The sequence below is a fragment of the Triturus cristatus genome, chromosome 2_1, assembly GCF_964204655.1.
Source record: "Triturus cristatus chromosome 2_1, aTriCri1.1, whole genome shotgun sequence".
In the NCBI taxonomy this organism is placed as follows: domain Eukaryota; kingdom Metazoa; phylum Chordata; class Amphibia; order Caudata; family Salamandridae; genus Triturus; species Triturus cristatus.
Genome location: NC_140581.1, coordinates 861,349,987 through 861,369,200, shown reverse-complemented (window position 1 = coordinate 861,369,200; position 19,214 = coordinate 861,349,987). Strand labels below are relative to the sequence as shown.

At 41.4% G+C, this 19,214-nt stretch overlaps 1 protein-coding gene across 2 annotated transcripts in view; it reads left to right on the top strand.

Moving 5' to 3' along the window:
• The window catches only part of DOCK8 (dedicator of cytokinesis 8), a 567,196-nt gene that overhangs the window by 211,083 nt on the left and 336,899 nt on the right, over positions 1-19,214 (top strand). For both annotated transcript variants that reach the window (XM_085632978.1, XM_085632979.1), the window contains one exon: positions 9,083-9,163. In XM_085632978.1, the coding sequence (XP_085489104.1) occupies positions 9,083-9,163 (81 nt within the window). The remainder of the gene's footprint in view (positions 1-9,082; positions 9,164-19,214) is intronic.

Here is a 19,214-nt window from a genome sequence, read left to right as displayed (position 1 = left end):
TTTGGATGCGAGTGGGACCATGATAGAATTGTAAAATTACTAATCTGATTCTACAGGCTCGAGTTCATTAACTGACTTTGTGATTCCACTGTGATCAGACATACAACGCGCATTAGAGCGGTTACCCTGAATGGACATATAATATACTGATGTTAGACAGTGCTTAATTTGTGAAAGAATGAATGCCGGTGCCCAAAGCTCTGTTCAGGACCCCGTGGCTGTTGCTATTAAATGTTGGTGTGCCGAGTACCAAGACTGGTTGGTCTTGAATCTTCCCCAGTCCTCTTTAATCCACTACCAGACGCTTCCTGCATCTTTATCTCACTATTGCTAGTCCCTACTTTCCCCCTTCCTTCTACTTCCCCTTAGTGTGTTTCCCTCTCTTGTTCTCAGTGAATGGCTGAAAATAAGTGCTGGTTTCCAAAAATGAACACTGCGGATACATACGTCACAATATTTTGGTCCTCAATATTTAAGCTGCAATATTTTGGTGCATCAACATTTTACACAAGATATTCAGGTAGGATTATCCATTAGATTGCCACCTGAAGTATCCCGGTATTTGTAAAGCACAAACTAATCACCCCTAAGGATCTCAAGGTGATAGGGGTTGTCGGGGAGAATAAGTGAGCTATTGCCCAGAGTCACATGGTGCTGAGCGAGCTGCCACCGGCGATCGAACTATGACCCCGTGCTATCGAGTCAGCCACCTTGGCCGCTGCGCCACTCCTCTCCCCCTCCACCTGGACAGGGGTGATGTTCTGTAGCACCTGCGCTGTAAGAGGTGTAGGATTTGGACTATTCAGATGAGAAGGATGCTGATGCTGGAGAGAAGCTGACAATGTGTAAAATGCCTTTCCATGAGTTAAGGGAGGCTGATTTCATTTTAAAGGTGTGCTAATGTCATAGACTGTATGCTACAAAGCTTGAGTGATGGTGCAGAGGTTATTGATGATTAGGGTCTGAAACGATTGCCATTTTGGTAAAACTCTTCATGTGACAGCAGGTTTGTGAGAAGAGTATAACTGCCGCTTTCTTGCTATCCTCTCCGGTCCACCGCAGCATTCCCTGCTGATTGCGTGGAGGGAGCACTTTTCTCTCGGAATTCCTACTTCCGGGTGGCCATTGGAGGTCGCAATCTTGGGAAGGAGACAGTCTAGTCTCTTCCCTTCAGCACATTCCTACCGGTACTTAATCCGGGGATAGCGCCGATGCACAGCGGACGCAAGTAGCGGGCGCGCTACTGGTGCACCGCTGGTGCACCAAAGGCAAGTCCATCTGCGCCTGTCCGCGCCTGGACGACGCCAGGATCCCTGGTTCTGGGACATCCCGTAGGCAAGTCTACACATGGGAATATGTGCTCGCATGATGATCTAAAGCCCCCTGTGTACAACATAACTGGTATCCTGATGTGGTGTTCCACAGGGTTCTGCCCTGAGCCCCACTGTATTTAATATTTACATCCGCCCCCTGGCCCTTCTTGCCAAAGCACGGAACATCGACATGGTATCATGCGCCGATGATACCCAACTAATATTCACTTTCTCCAATAACTCCAAACAGGACCAAGCAACATTTCAAGATGATCTTATGGCCATCCCTGACTGGATGGCGGATAACTACTTGCAATTGAACTCCACCAAGTCAGAGGTGCTCCTGGTGGGACGTGATGGCCATCTATGGGGCAACCAATGGTGGCCTGCGACCCTGGGTACCCCTCCCCAACCGAAAACCGTGGTTGAGAACTTAGGAGTTCTGATGGACAATGCCCTCTCATTTGAAAGTCAAGCCAAAACAGTGGCAGGCACCTGTTTCGGTCTCCTTCGTTGCCTGAAACCCATTCTGGGATTCTTTGATGCATCCATCTGTCAAATGATTGTCCAATCTACTGTACAGTCCCGATTAGACTACTGTAATGGGCTCTTACTCGGTGTGAATAAAGCCGTGACCAAAAGACTTCAACTGGCGCAGAACGCGGCTGCCTGTATATTTTTTGCACTACCTAAGCACTACCATGCCTCAGACCTTCTTCGCCGGCTTGCCGATAGAACAGAGAGACTATTTTAAGAATCTGTGTACTACACACAAGATCTTGCATGGCCAAGGTCCGCAAATTTTGAACGGGCTGTGCTCGCCGTATGGTCCGGCTCGAGCCCTGTGCTCTGCGGATCTGCATCTGGCCAGTGTCCCCTGGGTATGCAGGGTAAGAGCAGGGGGGCATGGCGCCTGTCCTATGGAATTCTATTCCTCTTGCTGCCCGGGGCATGCAAGACCATTTGGCTTTCAGAAAAATGATAAAAACATGGCTTTTCTCTAACCTCTAGGTGAAATCCTTTGCTGCATGCTCCTGTCAGTCTTAGCGCTGGGACGCCCCGTTGCTGGGGCAGCCATGCGCTTTATAAGAACTTTAAACAAAAAAAAAAAGCTGTTAGATTTATGACGTTTCTGATCAAGTATAATTTTTTAGATGAAAAACTACTTTGTATCTGGAGCGGGCAGACACTTGGTCACATGGTTCTACAAAGCCATCCGAGAACTGATCTTCAACCCCCTACATTCATTACGTCAGACATGGGAAACTGAAATGGGACATAATGATAGAGAATGGGACACAGCATTAGAATACCCTAAAAAGGTCTCCAGGAATGCACGTTTCAAAAACATTCAATTCAATATCCTTCACAGAGCATACCTAACACCACACGGTCTCCACCGTTTTTCTCCTGACACGCACTTTGCATGCCCCCGATGTCAATTTCCCGAGGTAGACTTCAAGCACATGTTCTGGGACTGCCCCACTATTCAAGAATATTGGGATCATGTACACCGGACACTCCGGGTGACAACCAACATTACGTCCATGTCTACGTGGGAAGCATGCACCCATGCGATCTTCCGCAGGCGGAAGACCGAAAAAGTGCAGAGCCGCTTTGCATCCCTAGCCATTCTCTTAGCAAAAAGAGGAATAGCCATGCCCCGTCGGGACCCCCAGAAGCAGCCTGGGTAGGCGCATGAAGAAATGGGTAAGGCGGAAGAAGAGATGTTGAGAGAAGAGGAAGTGAAGGGAATTCGTCGACATCCCATAGCTCTAGAATGGGCACAATTATTATATCAATTCACACACAAAACAACCCAGGCGGAAGTACCGGTAGACTCCCAATCCCAGTCCCCACCCCAGGGCCGCCGGCAGATGACCCAAGACAGAGCCCAATCACCTAAACCCGGTGCTCTACCAAAGACACGTCAAGTGATCTCAACAACTACACCAGAATGATCCACCATGAGGGCCCCTCCCCCCCACATACGTAACACCGCACCGTGCAAAGGTAACGCAACCGTCCACATAATTGATCTCTCAGATATACCTTCTGATAGCTCCCCAACAATTCCCATAGTTTTACCCCCCCAGTTCGCAGTTTTTATTTCCTCATCGACTGTTAAGAATCCGATGACTTTCGAATGGGAACGCATTCAGGTAAACTCAGATGTGATGACACAGGGAGTAAAACATCAGTACACTCTCATTGGAAGCAAGCCCAGCCAGGTTATAGTAAAATACCACAGAGGAACGCAAACCGGCAGGGGGGTCCCTCCCAGAAACTTTTCACAGTGCCTAGTTTTATAATGCTTATTATGCAGTAATGATGTGCATGCTATTCCTCACAATCATTTCGCTCGTAAATGCAGTCACGTGTCAATGTATTACAATGATATAAGATGTTAATATGTAACAAGAAATGTAAAAACCCCAATAAAATGAAGTGTGCAGGTTTTGATGAGTTGATGACCTACTTTTGTCGTGTACTGAACATTTTTGAGAAGGCAAGGTGGGAAATAAGATTAGCAGGGGAGATACGTTTTCAAAGGCTGGTTTCATGTTTCCATTGGTTGAGTAGTTTAGCAGGTTAGCCCTCTTGAAGGGAAGTCTAATAGTTTATTGTGGAAGCACTTGCTGTAGCTGCTGGGTCAATAGAAAATGTTAACTCCTATTTTGGTGTGAGAGAGATTTGACTGCTGAATAATTCATACTATTTGGCAGTGACGGTCGTTGCAGGTAGGAGCAGTTAGTCGGTGTGGTGGGGGAGGGAGTCGACAGAAGACAACAAGGGAAAACAAATTTAAAAAAAAAGAAAACCACTAACATTGCACTCTCCGCACTCCGAGTTAGCAATGCGAAGAGTGCAAGGTAAGTGGTTTTCTTTTTTTTTCTTTTTTTCCCTCATCGTCAGCTGTTGACCCCTGCCCCTCCGCTCTTACCTGCACTGGCCGTCACTGCTATGTGGAGAGTGTGTGGTGAGCATTTTAAATAGGTATGCTTCTTAGGGATATCAGCAAAGCACACTCTTGATTTGCGAGCAATGTTCTGATGTGAAAGCATACCCATCAAAACAGAGAGGTGCAAGAGAAGGTAGCCACATCCGACTGACGAATAGAGAGCCTCGTTTGTTGTTGACAATGGTGTTAGTCATATTGGGGTGTACCCGGGTATTAAGCCTTCATTGATGAGCATGATATTTAGTAAGGCAATTTCTCTAGAGGTGCTGGGTGCTGTGGGAGTGAATTGAAGAGTGATGAGATAACTGGTAGTCTTTTACAAGTCATGGTCTATGCAGGGTTTCTGCACTAGGACCATTTCCTTAACCGGTCCAGACAGGGATTCATCACTGGAGTAAGCATAGGCTTCGTCTTTCACTCGACACATACTGGAGTAGATGGGAGGGTAAACAAGTGATCCCCACTTCAGCCATCGGGTGGTCTGGACAGCTACAGAAGATAACCATCTATGAATAAAATGGGAATCTGTTACGGTAGAAACAGAGTTCTCAGATAATTAATGAGATAAAGGATTTTGTTTAGAGCAAACCATTAAAAATCATGTGATAGTAGAAGAGCTAATGAGATGAATAAAAAAGCCATGACATTTAAATAAGTGACAGAAATGGCATTTCGGCTGGCCTAAGTGTAAGACTTGAACAATACGGACACTTACTGGAAATCTAGGACTGGTGTATATTTTCTGCTGTACTTCATGGTAGTTTTGTGAAGTACTGAAACACAAGTATACACAAATGTGAGGGTGTGACTTTGCGGGTGCAGATGTATGTCTGTTTGATAATCGATCCCAATTTAATCACGATATGAACATTTTCTATTTTTTTTATCACTGGTAGGAACAACTAGAAAGAAGAAGCCTAAGACAATTAGCACTCCAGATAACACATAAGAAATTAATTATGTGTACTAAACTGGTTTATTAGAATCCTCTTGAAAATGTGAAATTACATTCAAATGTATGAAATAATTTTTTGGTTTAAAAGAAAAGTTTGTTCTAAAGAAATATATGTATGAGGCAGTTATTTTAAAAGATGCAATTTTGGTTAAGTGGCACCCCTAAAGAAGCAGCCTGTCTGAAACATATGTTGGATGGCCATCAAATTTACATGTAAAGATCTTGTAGCAAGACTAAATGTAAGGCGTATTAGATATATTGTTCAGTTATTTAGACCAATACTTATTATTAACAAGTATGTGCCGTCGTAAAATAAAATAAACATAAGCATCAAGAGTAGATTAATAAAGGGAGAGGTGGAAGAAGGGCTTAACAGTGTATAGGCTGTTACTGGTAATGACGTCAACAGTATCAGGGTATATCCTTTTGTCTAGGTTCATAAATGAGCATAGGATTTACAGGCCAGATGTACAGAGCATTTTTTCAGTCGCACACTCTCCGACTCAGACGATTTTTGCAATGTACTAAACTAATTTTAGAAGTCAGTAACTTTTTATCAACTCATAGAGTCGGTTTAGTCAATGGATAAGTAATTACTATTTGGAAGGGATGTTTTGTAGATGTTCCAAATAGCTATTCCCAGCCATATGTATCAAAAGTTTAAGACCCTGTCATAAGCCATTGAAAAGTTACTGACCCTCAGAAGTTCCCATTTTTTGTAGACCCCTTCCTTTTTGTTAATGTGGAAAAAAAAGTTTGTTGAAATGTAGGCAGTGGTCCTTGGGACCACTGCCAACTCTTAAACAAACAAAAAAAAGAAAACCTTTCTTTTTTAACAACATTCTTATTTTGAAATACAATTACAGACATGGTGGTCTGCTGGCCCTAGCAGGCCACCATCCCTGTGATGGACTTCAATCGTAGTGAGTAGCAATTTGGGATCTACCTCATTAATGTTCAAGGGGTTGGATAGTCATGAAAGATTACAGACCTTGGAGGAAAACAAACTATAAGGAGTATTAGATATAATATTCAGTCATTTAAACAATGACTGACAATTAAAAGGGATGTGTGAGTGCCTCCTCAAAACAAAATAAATATAAGCATCAAGTGTATTGGCTGTTGTTGGTAATGAAGTAACAAATATCAGGGTGTATCCTGAGGCCCAGATTCATTAATGAGCATGACATTAAGGTCAGAATGCGACCTACTATGATTCGGAGTTTTACAAATGACCTATTACTGCATGAGTCAGTTCTTAAAAATCTTATTTTGCAACCATGTGAGCAGTGTTAGTGATAGACTGTGCTGTAGGATATGGTGATTTGTTACTATAATGTAAGAGGCTTCTGTTGTTCACCTACTCTGTGTGTTGTGCAGGGTTTCTGTATTCAAGCACAATACCCAGCAGGCCCGCAATGTAAGTCATCATAGAAGTCATGCAAAAAAGCTTTGGTCGTTAAGTTGACATAATGGAAGGCCTGAAGCACAGGGATGAGAAGCGAGATTGGTGACCCCAATGTAGACAGTATCCAGGTTGGGATGCTTCAGAAGACGGTGTGTTGGAAACAGAACTGCCTAAAGCGCAGGATGACTGATCACTTGGCTACCAAGAATCCTTCAGATTAGGCTTTTCTTTTATTTGTGCACTTAAGTGTAAAAGGCGTCTGAATGAAAAACTCAGGTGCTTCACCTTTAAATGACCCAAGTTGAAATACAGATATTTTCTAGATTGCCCTGGTCTCACTTCTCCCCACTGAGTCAGACTTGCGGAATTGCCTCCTGCGTCATTCTGCATAATCACACAATGAGCTTAATCCAGCATTTAGCACTATTTTCTTAGCACACAATGCACCCTTTTGTCCAATATGGACTAGACAATGCATTTTGCTCTAAGACAATAGCACTATATGCAACACCACACAAACAGCATCAGCCAGCAGCCGAACGTGCTCTGTAAGTTTGTTGATCCTGTCCTCCTAATGTACGATTTGCCCCAAGCTAGTCTTAATTACTTGAGCAGGCGTAATCCACAATTTCAGTCATTTCGAATCACAAGAGTAATGGGGAATTACCAAAATTACTCTAGTTAGTCCGGTGTGATAAAAATTTCACCCAGGCCTAACTTTGACCACAATACCTACAGCAAAAGCTTTGTTCTTTATGCTTTTAACTTTTCTTGCTTACAGCTTCATAAAAAAACTTTTACTAATTTATTATAAAGTTGAATAAAATGGATTAATTTTGCCTAGTCTTTACCATAGTGAGATCTCCACCACTGTGGAGTCTTTATGATAAAGTAGATTAGTGTACATAAATAAATAAGATTGAAAAAACAATTATGTAAAATATTTGTTTTTAATTATTTTTATTTAAAATGTTGAACAAAATTTTATAAAGCTACAGCTCCATCAACCTTATTTTCAACGAACACTTTTATTGCTATAAATATATTAAATTAAATTACATTAATTTCTCTGAGATTTAAACTAAAAAATAGAATCTCTCTAAAGGAAAATAAATACATTTCTAATTATGCGGTAATATTATTAATAGTTATTTAATTATATTTTAATAAACATGAATGTTAAACTAATGTCAAAGTTTAAAAATTGTGTTAAATAAGTTATAATTCAAGAATAAATATATTTTATGTTTATATATTTTTTAATATTGAATTGTATTTATTTATATTCTTAACTATTTTAATTATTTTGTTTAATTTAGCATTATTTTCTATGTAGTTTTATTTTAATTCTCTACCGCCATTATTTTCTAAGGAAGAGGGCTGCAGTACCCGTGGTTGGTCATGTGAGGGGCTAAATTCACTCCAGCACTGAGCTGGAGTAATTTATTACTGATTTGGGTTCCTTTTTGGCTGTAGGCATTTTAGAATTTAAGTTTGAGCAGAAAATGAGCTTACAATTTTGTGGTGGATGCATGCCCCTCCCTTACTCCTTCTTAAACCCCTCCCACTGATGTGCCCTTTTTTCCATCCACATTTACTGCTAGATAATAAGTTTGCATGTGTGAGGATCTCACCATCAAAAAAATAGGAAAGGTGGAGATTTACACTCAGTTTGTGAATAGCATTTTGTAGTTCTTTATTAGTACCAAAAAAAGTGCTACGAAATGCAGTTTGTGAATAGACCTGCAGAGCTTCCACTACATTAGCATATTTTCTGTATTTTTAAGTGTAACAGAGACATGTTTCAATTGTTTTCGCTGTTTGGTGGTCCACACTTCCAAGCTTACACTTGAATGAACCAGGTGTGAGCATGGCAGTAATCGTGTGGAAAGTATGTGTATAAGGGAGAAAATTCTTTTAATGGAAACTAGCTTTTACAAGAAAAAGGAAAGAATGTATTTTATGTATGTATTTATTCATTTGTTTAGCAAAGCACAAGCGGATACCCTAAAGAGGGTTGGATCTCAGAGGCATTCTCTACAGTGCACAGATTACACATACAAAGGGATAGAAAAAAATAGGCATAAGCCACAAATGTATGTAACATACATTAGTTCCTTGATCTTTGAAAACTCCTAGGCAACTTACGTATATATGTGTGCTTGCTGATTTTGTGAACAGTAAAAAATCCCTGCTATGCATCTGCATACACTTACGCATCCGGAGCTTTCTCTCTGGATCAGCCCATCATTGCATTTCTCATTTTGGAAAGGCAAGATGAAAAGTACTGTATAATGGGACTTTGATATACTTTACCGCTGTATTTCCCAATTGTTTAGTTGCTAATCAAATGATAATGAGTTAAAAAATATTCAGCATGTGTCACCTAAACACTGTTTTTGTCCAAGTGTTTAAAGTGATATTAAATACTGTCTCTTTTATAGATAGAAAAAGTTCTGCAACAAGGGGAAATTGGAGAGTGTGCAGAACCATACATAGTCATTAAGGAAACTGAAGGAGGCAAGGTATGGAAATCATGACATGCTTAAAGAAAGCAGTTTGATCAGTTTACGTTGGATTTTGTTTTTAATGTGGTGTAAAAATAATAACCATCATTGTTTGAAATTTCATTGAAGAAGAGGATTCACATAGGTAAGGAGGTGGAAACAAAATGAAGATAACTTCAAAATAAGAGGGTGGAAAAGAAGGGGATAAAGTGCACTGAAGGATATGATCACTATGTAAAAGTACAGCTTAAACTGTATATCACATTTAATGCTAAAGTATATAACGTTATTATTATGTAAGTTAATGGTGTTCAGATTATTGACTGTGCATTGAAAAAGGTTGACTTCACCCTTCTGGAATTCGAGCTCATGATCTGCACGTATTGCACAGTATCAAGCATATTACTTACTTAGCCATCTTGCCAGCTTTTGAAGTATTCAATAGACCATTTCCTGAAGTAAACCTGCACTAACAAGTTGAGAAAAAAATGTACCTTGCATCTAACTCTAAAATACCTTTAGAGTTTTCTGCAGGGACTGCACACAGAATCACTGAGGGAGGTTTCTGGGTGAACTCCTGGAGGTGGAACTAGATCTGCAAACTGTGGTAGTATACAATACGTGTAATCAATTGATATTCATTGACACCCCAAGAGATAACAAGATGAGCAGTTTGACTGATAGAGCACATGTTCTGGAACTAGTTTTCTCTGACACAAGCAAAATAACAAGTATAGAGATGCCACCCAAGTTATGGTCTTACTATTCATTTATCACCTTCCCACTCTCCAGAGTGGCATACGATCTGATCCACAGTCTAACTACATGCCCATCAGACGTTACAAAAATATGACTTCCATACAGTAAACTGCATTCATGAATAATATAACATTTACTAAGAAGAAATAATAATGTTCTTCCCTCAAAAAGAAATATCTTGCACAAAATTCAACATGAAAAACAAATAATACTACCTACACATTGCCTAACTGAAAAGGAAATGCTGAAATCTGGAATGCCAATGCTGATAAAACACACTGAAGAATACCTGAGAAGGAAAATGATAAAAACACTCTAAAAAGAAAAGAGAAATACTATTCTACTATTGAAGGAAATGGCATGCATTCCTTGTAAATTTACCAGTCCAGAATCCCTGCTAAACGGTATATGCACAACCCAACAACACTTGGGGAACCTTGTAGCATTGTTTGATTCCAAAGTAGTTAGAATTTGTGGAACTATTACAAGTGGCCTAGAGACCCCTATCACGGTTCTCCTCCCTCTTATACCTCCCATTGATATGATGTCCACATTATGGGCGCGATTACGATGTTGGGTGGACCGACACCGTTCGGCTGTCGGTGGCGGTCCGCCCGACATCTAAGGGAGCGGTCTGACTGCTGGATTACAATACCGATGGTCGGAGCGATGTGGCCGGGGTGAAGACCTCCTCCTCTGACAGGCTCATGGAGCCCTTCAGGGCGGCGGTCGAAGCCTAATCCCTACAATGGAGGAGGTGTCTGCGGAGGCACAGCTGTAGGGATCAGGGTGTCAGTTTCCGACAGCCTTTTCATGGTGGTCCGACCGCGTGGAAAGGCTGTCAGAAATGGACTTTGGGGGCCCCTAGCAGGGCCCCCGTAGGCCTCCGCGATTTGGTATGGGGGACACATATGGTGCCCTCTCAAACAGCCATGTACCGTGTGCCGAGCACCACATAGTACCTGTCACATGGTGCATGAATGTTTGAAAAATGCTTTTTGCAATTGTAACTTGTGCAGCGGCCCTTTTCCTGGGCCGCTGCACAAGCTGCAATAGTAAAAAGCATTTTACGACCACCTGCATGGCAGTCATATCGGAATTGGGCTGTCGGGACCACCAACTCCTTCTCGGATGCTAGTCTTACTACCATCGTAATGAGGTCCTATGTGACTTTCAAACTCATGGACTAGTGTGTGGTTGTGGAAGTAACAAACATGTCAAAGCATCAATGGTGACAACATAATCCTGTCCAGAATCATGCATCAAGATATTCTTCCGACTACCTGGTGTGGAATCGAAGTATATATTACTTTTCAAGGGCATTTAGTCTTGTCCCACATAAATCATGCAGTTATCAGCCCCAATGGGACTTGTCAACTAAGGACTTCTATGATATTTACTATATACTACCTAAATCTGGAGGTAAAGGTAACTAGACTGCAGCGTGTATGTACCTCTCCATAAACAGCTCCTGGCCCTTTACTAATTTTAAATATCCTTGAAAGGACTAGGAACTGCAATAGACAACATCAGTGAGAAATTCCTATTTTCACTGGTTGGTCATAATGAACAGCTGATACTTCTAATTGTGTTGAAATTTATAACATATTGCTGCAAAGACAAAATGACTGAAGGAATGGGTGGAAACTGCGTGTATTTTCATAAAATGTATCCAATAATTCCTGCAAGAGTGAAGCATAAATTCAGAATGGACCCAACAAATCCTCCATAAACAGTGTATTATACGGTGTTAAAATTGCTATTTATCGGACCTAAGACATTTTTTCACCCAGTTAATTACATAGCCCAATCTACAATACCAGTTTAATTTAATATTTAAATTTCAATCACAATTAATGTGCAATACTTAAAAAGTTATCTACAAACACGCATACACACACATATGATATATATATATATCTATATATATATATATAAATACATCAACAACGAAGTTCGCTCTTACCCGAGCTTCTTGTGACAGCGTTCACTTGGCGGGGTGGGGAGTCTCAGCAAATCCTCTCGTAAGCTGCTGGAAATATCAATGAAACAGCATGCCGCGGACTCAGCTTTTTGCAAAGATGTTATTTAATGGTGGCACAGCAACTCTACGCGTTTCGGAGCCAACGCTCCTTGCTCACGACTAGCAATAAAACACACGTAATTGTATATTTATTTGAAGAATATAGGAGCATATCCTATATTTCTACAAGCAGGAGACAAAATATTTGAAAAAATACAACAAATGAAACAAAAAGTAAACTTTTTTGAAAAGTAAACAATTTTTTAAAACCAACACAGTGTAAAATAAAATAAAAAACAAGATATTGTACAAAATATATCATTTTATATGCTCAAAATATCTTTAAAACTCTTCAAATATAAAATACCATGTAGCAACCTAACTCCAATCCACAATTATTTTAAAAAACACATACTCTGTTCTAACTTAAATCTTACAACATTGGGGAAAATGCATGAATTTTGGGGGTCAGTGTTAGTATTCTAACACCAGTTTACTAACCATGGTGGAAAGTCCATACGTGAGTGGGGTAATATTGTAACTCCAGTCTAACAAACAAAGGAGAAAGTGAATACTGCGGTGGGGATAATATTATTTACTATTCTAGCTCAAATCTAACAAACACTGGGGGGAAAGTGCATACATTGGTGGGTGGGTTAAATGTACTTTTCTAACTCCAGTCTAACAAACATGGTATGTGCATACATTAGTGGAGATATTGAGGTAGTGGTGCAGATACCACTAACTGTCGGGGCAAACAAGTCACCCCCGTACAACCAAGACGTAAGTGGGCCCAATTAGCCAGCAATCCTAAACTGGCCACCACTGCCCTAACCGGTAAAACACCAGAAGACTCACAACTCTTCCATACCTGGATGACTACCATAAGCGACAAACTAATCCCACTAGAATCACACAATAAGAATATAAAACCTAAAACTCATAAAGCCCCCTGGTTTACGCCCACCCTAGCTCAGCTACATCTCCAATGCAAACAACAGGAACGTAAGTGGAGAAGAGCATACGAGGTAATAGAGCAAAAAGCCTTCAAAATATGCAGGAAACAATATCACTCCCAAATCAAATTAGCAAAAAAAACATTTTATTCCGAATTTTTTTTTTTTAGGCCAAACAAGATCAAAAAACGTTTTTCTCTATCATAAAATCCTTCACCGATCCCAAGGCACTACAGAAAGAAATCCCACCCTCCCAGAGCCTATGCGATCAGATCTCGCTCTTCTTTGAGGGAAAAATCCTCAATATCCAAAAGGAATTTCCTACGCCACATCATAGCCTGATCGCTGATCCGGAGACTAATCCAGCCGGCACCAGCCATTCACTCCAAACCTTTAAACCAGCCTCACTAGAGCAAACTCAAGCCGCAATTGCCGCCTGTAAATCAGGCTCTCCCCTGGATGCCTGTCCCCTAATGATACTACACCAAATTATGGATATCATTAACCCAGTAGTCAACCAAATAGTCAATGCCTCACTATGCTCTGGCATAGTCCCTGACGAATCTAAACTTGCCATCGTAAAACCACTGGAAAAAAAAAACATTGACTCATCTAATCTCTCCAATCTCCGCCCAATATCGCTTTTTCCTATAATGGGAAAAATTACGGAAACATTAGTCCATAAAGAACTAACAAATTTTCTAGAAACCCCCATGGTCCTTCACCCTCGGCAGTCCGGCTTCCGTCCCAAGCACTTCTCAGAATCTGCCCTCCTGGAAATATCTGACACTCTCAAAATCATAGCGGACAAAGGCAGGAAGGCAGTACTGATTTTGCTCGACCTGTCCGCCACCTTCGATACCAACTCACATAGTTTCTCCTTGCACGCCTCCAATCCATTCGCATCTCCAACACCGTTTTGGCATGGATTGAGTCCTTCCTCACCAATCGCAGGTAAGCAATGTCCCTCGGAACGTTCCTCTCCACCAAACGTCCCATTAAAACCGGAGTGCCACAGGGCTCATCTCTCAGCCTGCTGTTGTTCAATATATACATGACCCCACTAATTTCCCCAGTAACTTCATTTGGGATAGAAGTAACGTCCTACACAGATGACACACAACTAATCCTATCCCTGGACAAAGACTCTACTGATGCGGAACTCAATTTTAAACTCTGACTAGCCGAGGTCATTCACTGGATGAGGAACAACCACCTCAGGTGCAACACCGACAAAACTGAGATTCTATTAATGGGAAAAGACAGTCCCTTCCAGCCGAATGTTTGGTGGCCCGAGGGTACGATGCCACCACCTACCACTGTTAAAGTGGCAAAAAACCTAGGAGTACAGTTCGACACCGATCTCTCCTTTCGACCCCACGCACTGACTGTAGCAGGGACCTGCTTCAGCCTCATCAAGTCATTGATAAAATTCTTTGACTTAATCCCCCTAATGTCCAGGAAAACAGTAGCGGTGGCTCTGATTCTATCGCGCCTGGATTACTGCAATAGCCTCCTAGCAGGAGCCAACAAACAAACGCTGAAAAGACTACAGGTAGTACAGCAAGCTGCAGCACGTTTAGTCCTTAAACTACCATGAAGGTCCTCAGCATCCGCAGCACTAAAAACCCTCCATTGGCTCCCACTGCACAAGAGAATACTATTTAACTCGTTGAGTGCTCATGATGAGCTCAGCTCATCATGAGTCACAGTGGAGCTGTGCTCATGATGAGCTGAGCTCGTCATAACGGCCGCGGCCCGCCCACGCGCGATTAATTCCCCGCCTGTGCGGGAGAATTAATCAGTGGGCGGGGTCGTGACGAGCTCAGCTCGTCATGAGCACAGCTCCACTTTGAGTCATGACAAGCTGAGCTCGTCACGAGCACAGCGGCGCCGTGGCCCCACCCACCCCCCCGCACCGCGGGGGAATTACCCCCGCAGAGAAGGGGTTAAGATCCTCTTAATCACTTTCAGAGCCACGCAAAACCTAGGCCCAACGTATCTCTCAGCCAGATTCATGCCTTACACCACATACAGAACTTTGAGATCATCATCAGCAAACCTCCTTAAACCTCCCAACTTCCACACATTGGTGGGTGGGTTAAATGTACTTTTCTAACTCCAGTCTAACAAACATGGTATGTGCATACATTAGTGGAGATATTGAGGTAGTGGTGCAGATACCACTAACTGTCGGGGCAAACAAGTCACCCCCGTACAACCAAGACGTAAGTGGGCCCAATTAGCCAGCAATCCTAAACTGGCCACCACTGCCCTAACCGGTAAAACACCAGAAGACTCACAACTCTTCCATACCTGGATGACTACCATAAGCGACAAACTAATCCCACTAGAATCACACAATAAGAATATAAAACCTAAAACTCATAAAGCCCCCTGGTTTACGCCCACCCTAGCTCAGCTACATCTCCAATGCAAACAACAGGAACGTAAGTGGAGAAGAGCATACGAGGTAATAGAGCAAAAAGCCTTCAAAATATGCAGGAAACAATATCACTCCCAAATCAAATTAGCAAAAAAAACATTTTATTCCGAATTTTTTTTTTTTAGGCCAAACAAGATCAAAAAACGTTTTTCTCTATCATAAAATCCTTCACCGATCCCAAGGCACTACAGAAAGAAATCCCACCCTCCCAGAGCCTATGCGATCAGATCTCGCTCTTCTTTGAGGGAAAAATCCTCAATATCCAAAAGGAATTTCCTACGCCACATCATAGCCTGATCGCTGATCCGGAGACTAATCCAGCCGGCACCAGCCATTCACTCCAAACCTTTAAACCAGCCTCACTAGAGCAAACTCAAGCCGCAATTGCCGCCTGTAAATCAGGCTCTCCCCTGGATGCCTGTCCCCTAATGATACTACACCAAATTATGGATATCATTAACCCAGTAGTCAACCAAATAGTCAATGCCTCACTATGCTCTGGCATAGTCCCTGACGAATCTAAACTTGCCATCGTAAAACCACTGGAAAAAAAAAACATTGACTCATCTAATCTCTCCAATCTCCGCCCAATATCGCTTTTTCCTATAATGGGAAAAATTACGGAAACATTAGTCCATAAAGAACTAACAAATTTTCTAGAAACCCCCATGGTCCTTCACCCTCGGCAGTCCGGCTTCCGTCCCAAGCACTTCTCAGAATCTGCCCTCCTGGAAATATCTGACACTCTCAAAATCATAGCGGACAAAGGCAGGAAGGCAGTACTGATTTTGCTCGACCTGTCCGCCACCTTCGATACCAACTCACATAGTTTCTCCTTGCACGGCTCCAATCCATTCGCATCTCCAACACCGTTTTGGCATGGATTGAGTCCTTCCTCACCAATCGCAGGTAAGCAGTGTCCCTCGGAACGTTCCTCTCCACCAAACGTCCCATTAAAACCGGAGTGCCACAGGGCTCATCTCTCAGCCTGCTGTTGTTCAATATATACATGACCCCACTAATTTCCCCAGTAACTTCATTTGGGATAGAAGTAACGTCCTACACAGATGACACACAACTAATCCTATCCCTGGACAAAGACTCTACTGATGCGGAACTCAATTTTAAACTCTGACTAGCCGAGGTCATTCACTGGATGAGGAACAACCACCTCAGGTGCAACACCGACAAAACTGAGATTCTATTAATGGGAAAAGACAATCCCTTCCAGCCGAATGTTTGGTGGCCCGAGGGTACGATGCCACCACCTACCACTGTTAAAGTGGCAAAAAACCTAGGAGTACAGTTCGACACCGATCTCTCCTTTCGACCCCACGCACTGACTGTAGCAGGGACCTGCTTCAGCCTCATCAAGTCATTGATAAAATTCTTTGACTTAATCCCCCTAATGTCCAGGAAAACAGTAGCGGTGGCTCTGATTCTATCGCGCCTGGATTACTGCAATAGCCTCCTAGCAGGAGCCAACAAACAAACGCTGAAAAGACTACAGGTAGTACAGCAAGCTGCAGCACGTTTAGTCCTTAAACTACCATGAAGGTCCTCAGCATCCGCAGCACTAAAAACCCTCCATTGGCTCCCACTGCACAAGAGAATACTATTTAACTTGTTGAGTGCTCATGATGAGCTCAGCTCATCATGAGTCACAGTGGAGCTGTGCTCATGATGAGCTGAGCTCGTCATAACGGCCGCGGCCCGCCCACGCGCGATTAATTCCCCGCCTGTGCGGGAGAATTAATCAGTGGGCGGGGTCGTGACGAGCTCAGCTCGTCATGAGCACAGCTCCACTTTGAGTCATGACAAGCTGAGCTCGTCACGAGCACAGCGGCGCCGTGGCCCCACCCACCCCCCCTCACCGCGGGGGAATTACCCCCGCAGAGAAGGGGTTAAGATCCTCTTAATCACTTTCAGAGCCACGCAAAACCTAGGCCCAACGTATCTCTCAGCCAGATTCATGCCTTACACCACATACAGAACTTTGAGATCATCATCAGCAAACCTCCTTAAACCTCCCAACTTCAAGTACAAAACAAAGGGTGGTAAAACAGTAACAGCATTACGAACTAAAGCCTGGAACCTTTTGCCAACACACCTAAGGATGTTAAAAACTGAGATACATTTCAAGAAGGCACTGAAAACCTGGATCTTTGTAGCCCTAGACAAACTCTGCCTTTCCCTGATATAGAGTCCCCATGGCTTCTACCTCATCCCCGCCTCCGCATAACGCCAGGATGCTCCTTATGGAGTGACTGTCTGCGCTCTACAAATACAACAATCAAATCAACTTCACTATTGGTGAAGGTGCATTTATTGGGGAGGCTCGGATTTATTATTCTAACTTCAATCCAACAAGCACTGTGGAAATTTCGCACCACAATTCTCAAAATAAAAAAAATATATAAGTTTACATTTATACAAGAATAACACACTTTAGTTTAATTTCTCAAAATAAATTTAAAATAAAAAGCTCAACCCCACCTACCACCAAACACACAACATAAAAAAGTTAATAAAATCTGTTAAGAAACGTTTTTAGTTTTTATCTTATTATAATTTAACAGTGTTTATAATTACCTGTGCATTCTCCTAATACCACATATTCCTAGGCAGTTTCAAAAATAATACATTATATAGAAATAAAAAACAATATCAAACTTTCAATATTCAACGTATTAAACAAGTAATGCTCTTTAGTATACACTTTATAAATAGCGATGGAGACCCACATCGCAGCATACTGCAATCCAGAAACCCCCCCAAATATTTTCATAACTTAAACATGTATATTTAAAAAACATTTTACAATTAAATAATTAGCATTACATGATACATTAATCAATTTATATCAATATATATATATTTCATTTAAACACTACCCACCCAATCCCCCAATAACTCACACAACACAAAATTAAAATATATTAAATAATTATTAAACCAGTAAATAAATAAATAAATAACAATAACAAATAACATATTAATCAGATTAACATTAATATATATTTAGGAAAAGCACTACCCACCCAATCCCACAATAAAACCTGCAACCCAAAATGTAATAAACATTTTTAAAACTTAAATAAATAAACAAATATATAACAAAAAATAATCGATTAATGTTAATTAATATATTGGTTTTTTAACTACCCATCCAATCCCGTAATAAACCCAACAACCCATATAACAATTATACATTAATAGAATATCATTTAATTCGAATTAAACATTAATTTAACAATAATATAATTAATTAAAAAAATACATTAAAATGAAAAGGCATAATAAAAACCAATAATAAAGTATATTTTAAATGTTGATATTACTGTAATAGAGTTCAAAACATATATTTGAATTTCATTTTTTTGTCCACGATATTTTTGTAGTGGCAATATTTTAGCTGTGGTATTATGGTCACATGATATATTTGAGACAAGAGTTTAGGTGGAGCAAAACAATCTATTCTATGGACGAATCTCACCACTCTCACAATGTAATCCATAACCTAATATTACCATGGGCCATATTACCAAAAAAAACCATAAGCATAGCTGATGCCTACTTTAACACTTTGTGTAGGCGGTTGGAAGCATTCATGAACTCTATATGTTCCATTTTGGAGGCAGCAGGCTAGTGTGTTCATAAAGACAATGACAGAGTGATAGGAGTCACACTGCCACTATCTCTGCAGGCATATTCTGCCCCACAGCCTTTAGAGGTGTCTGTGGGTCTAATGGTTCTGTAGACAAATTCATCCACTACAGCAATTTGTGTTTGACCTTATGCACAAAGATTCAAATCCCAGCAGGTCTACAAATCATGTCATCCTCCTGAGGTTGATAAAATGAGTACCACTGAGTTAAATAACAC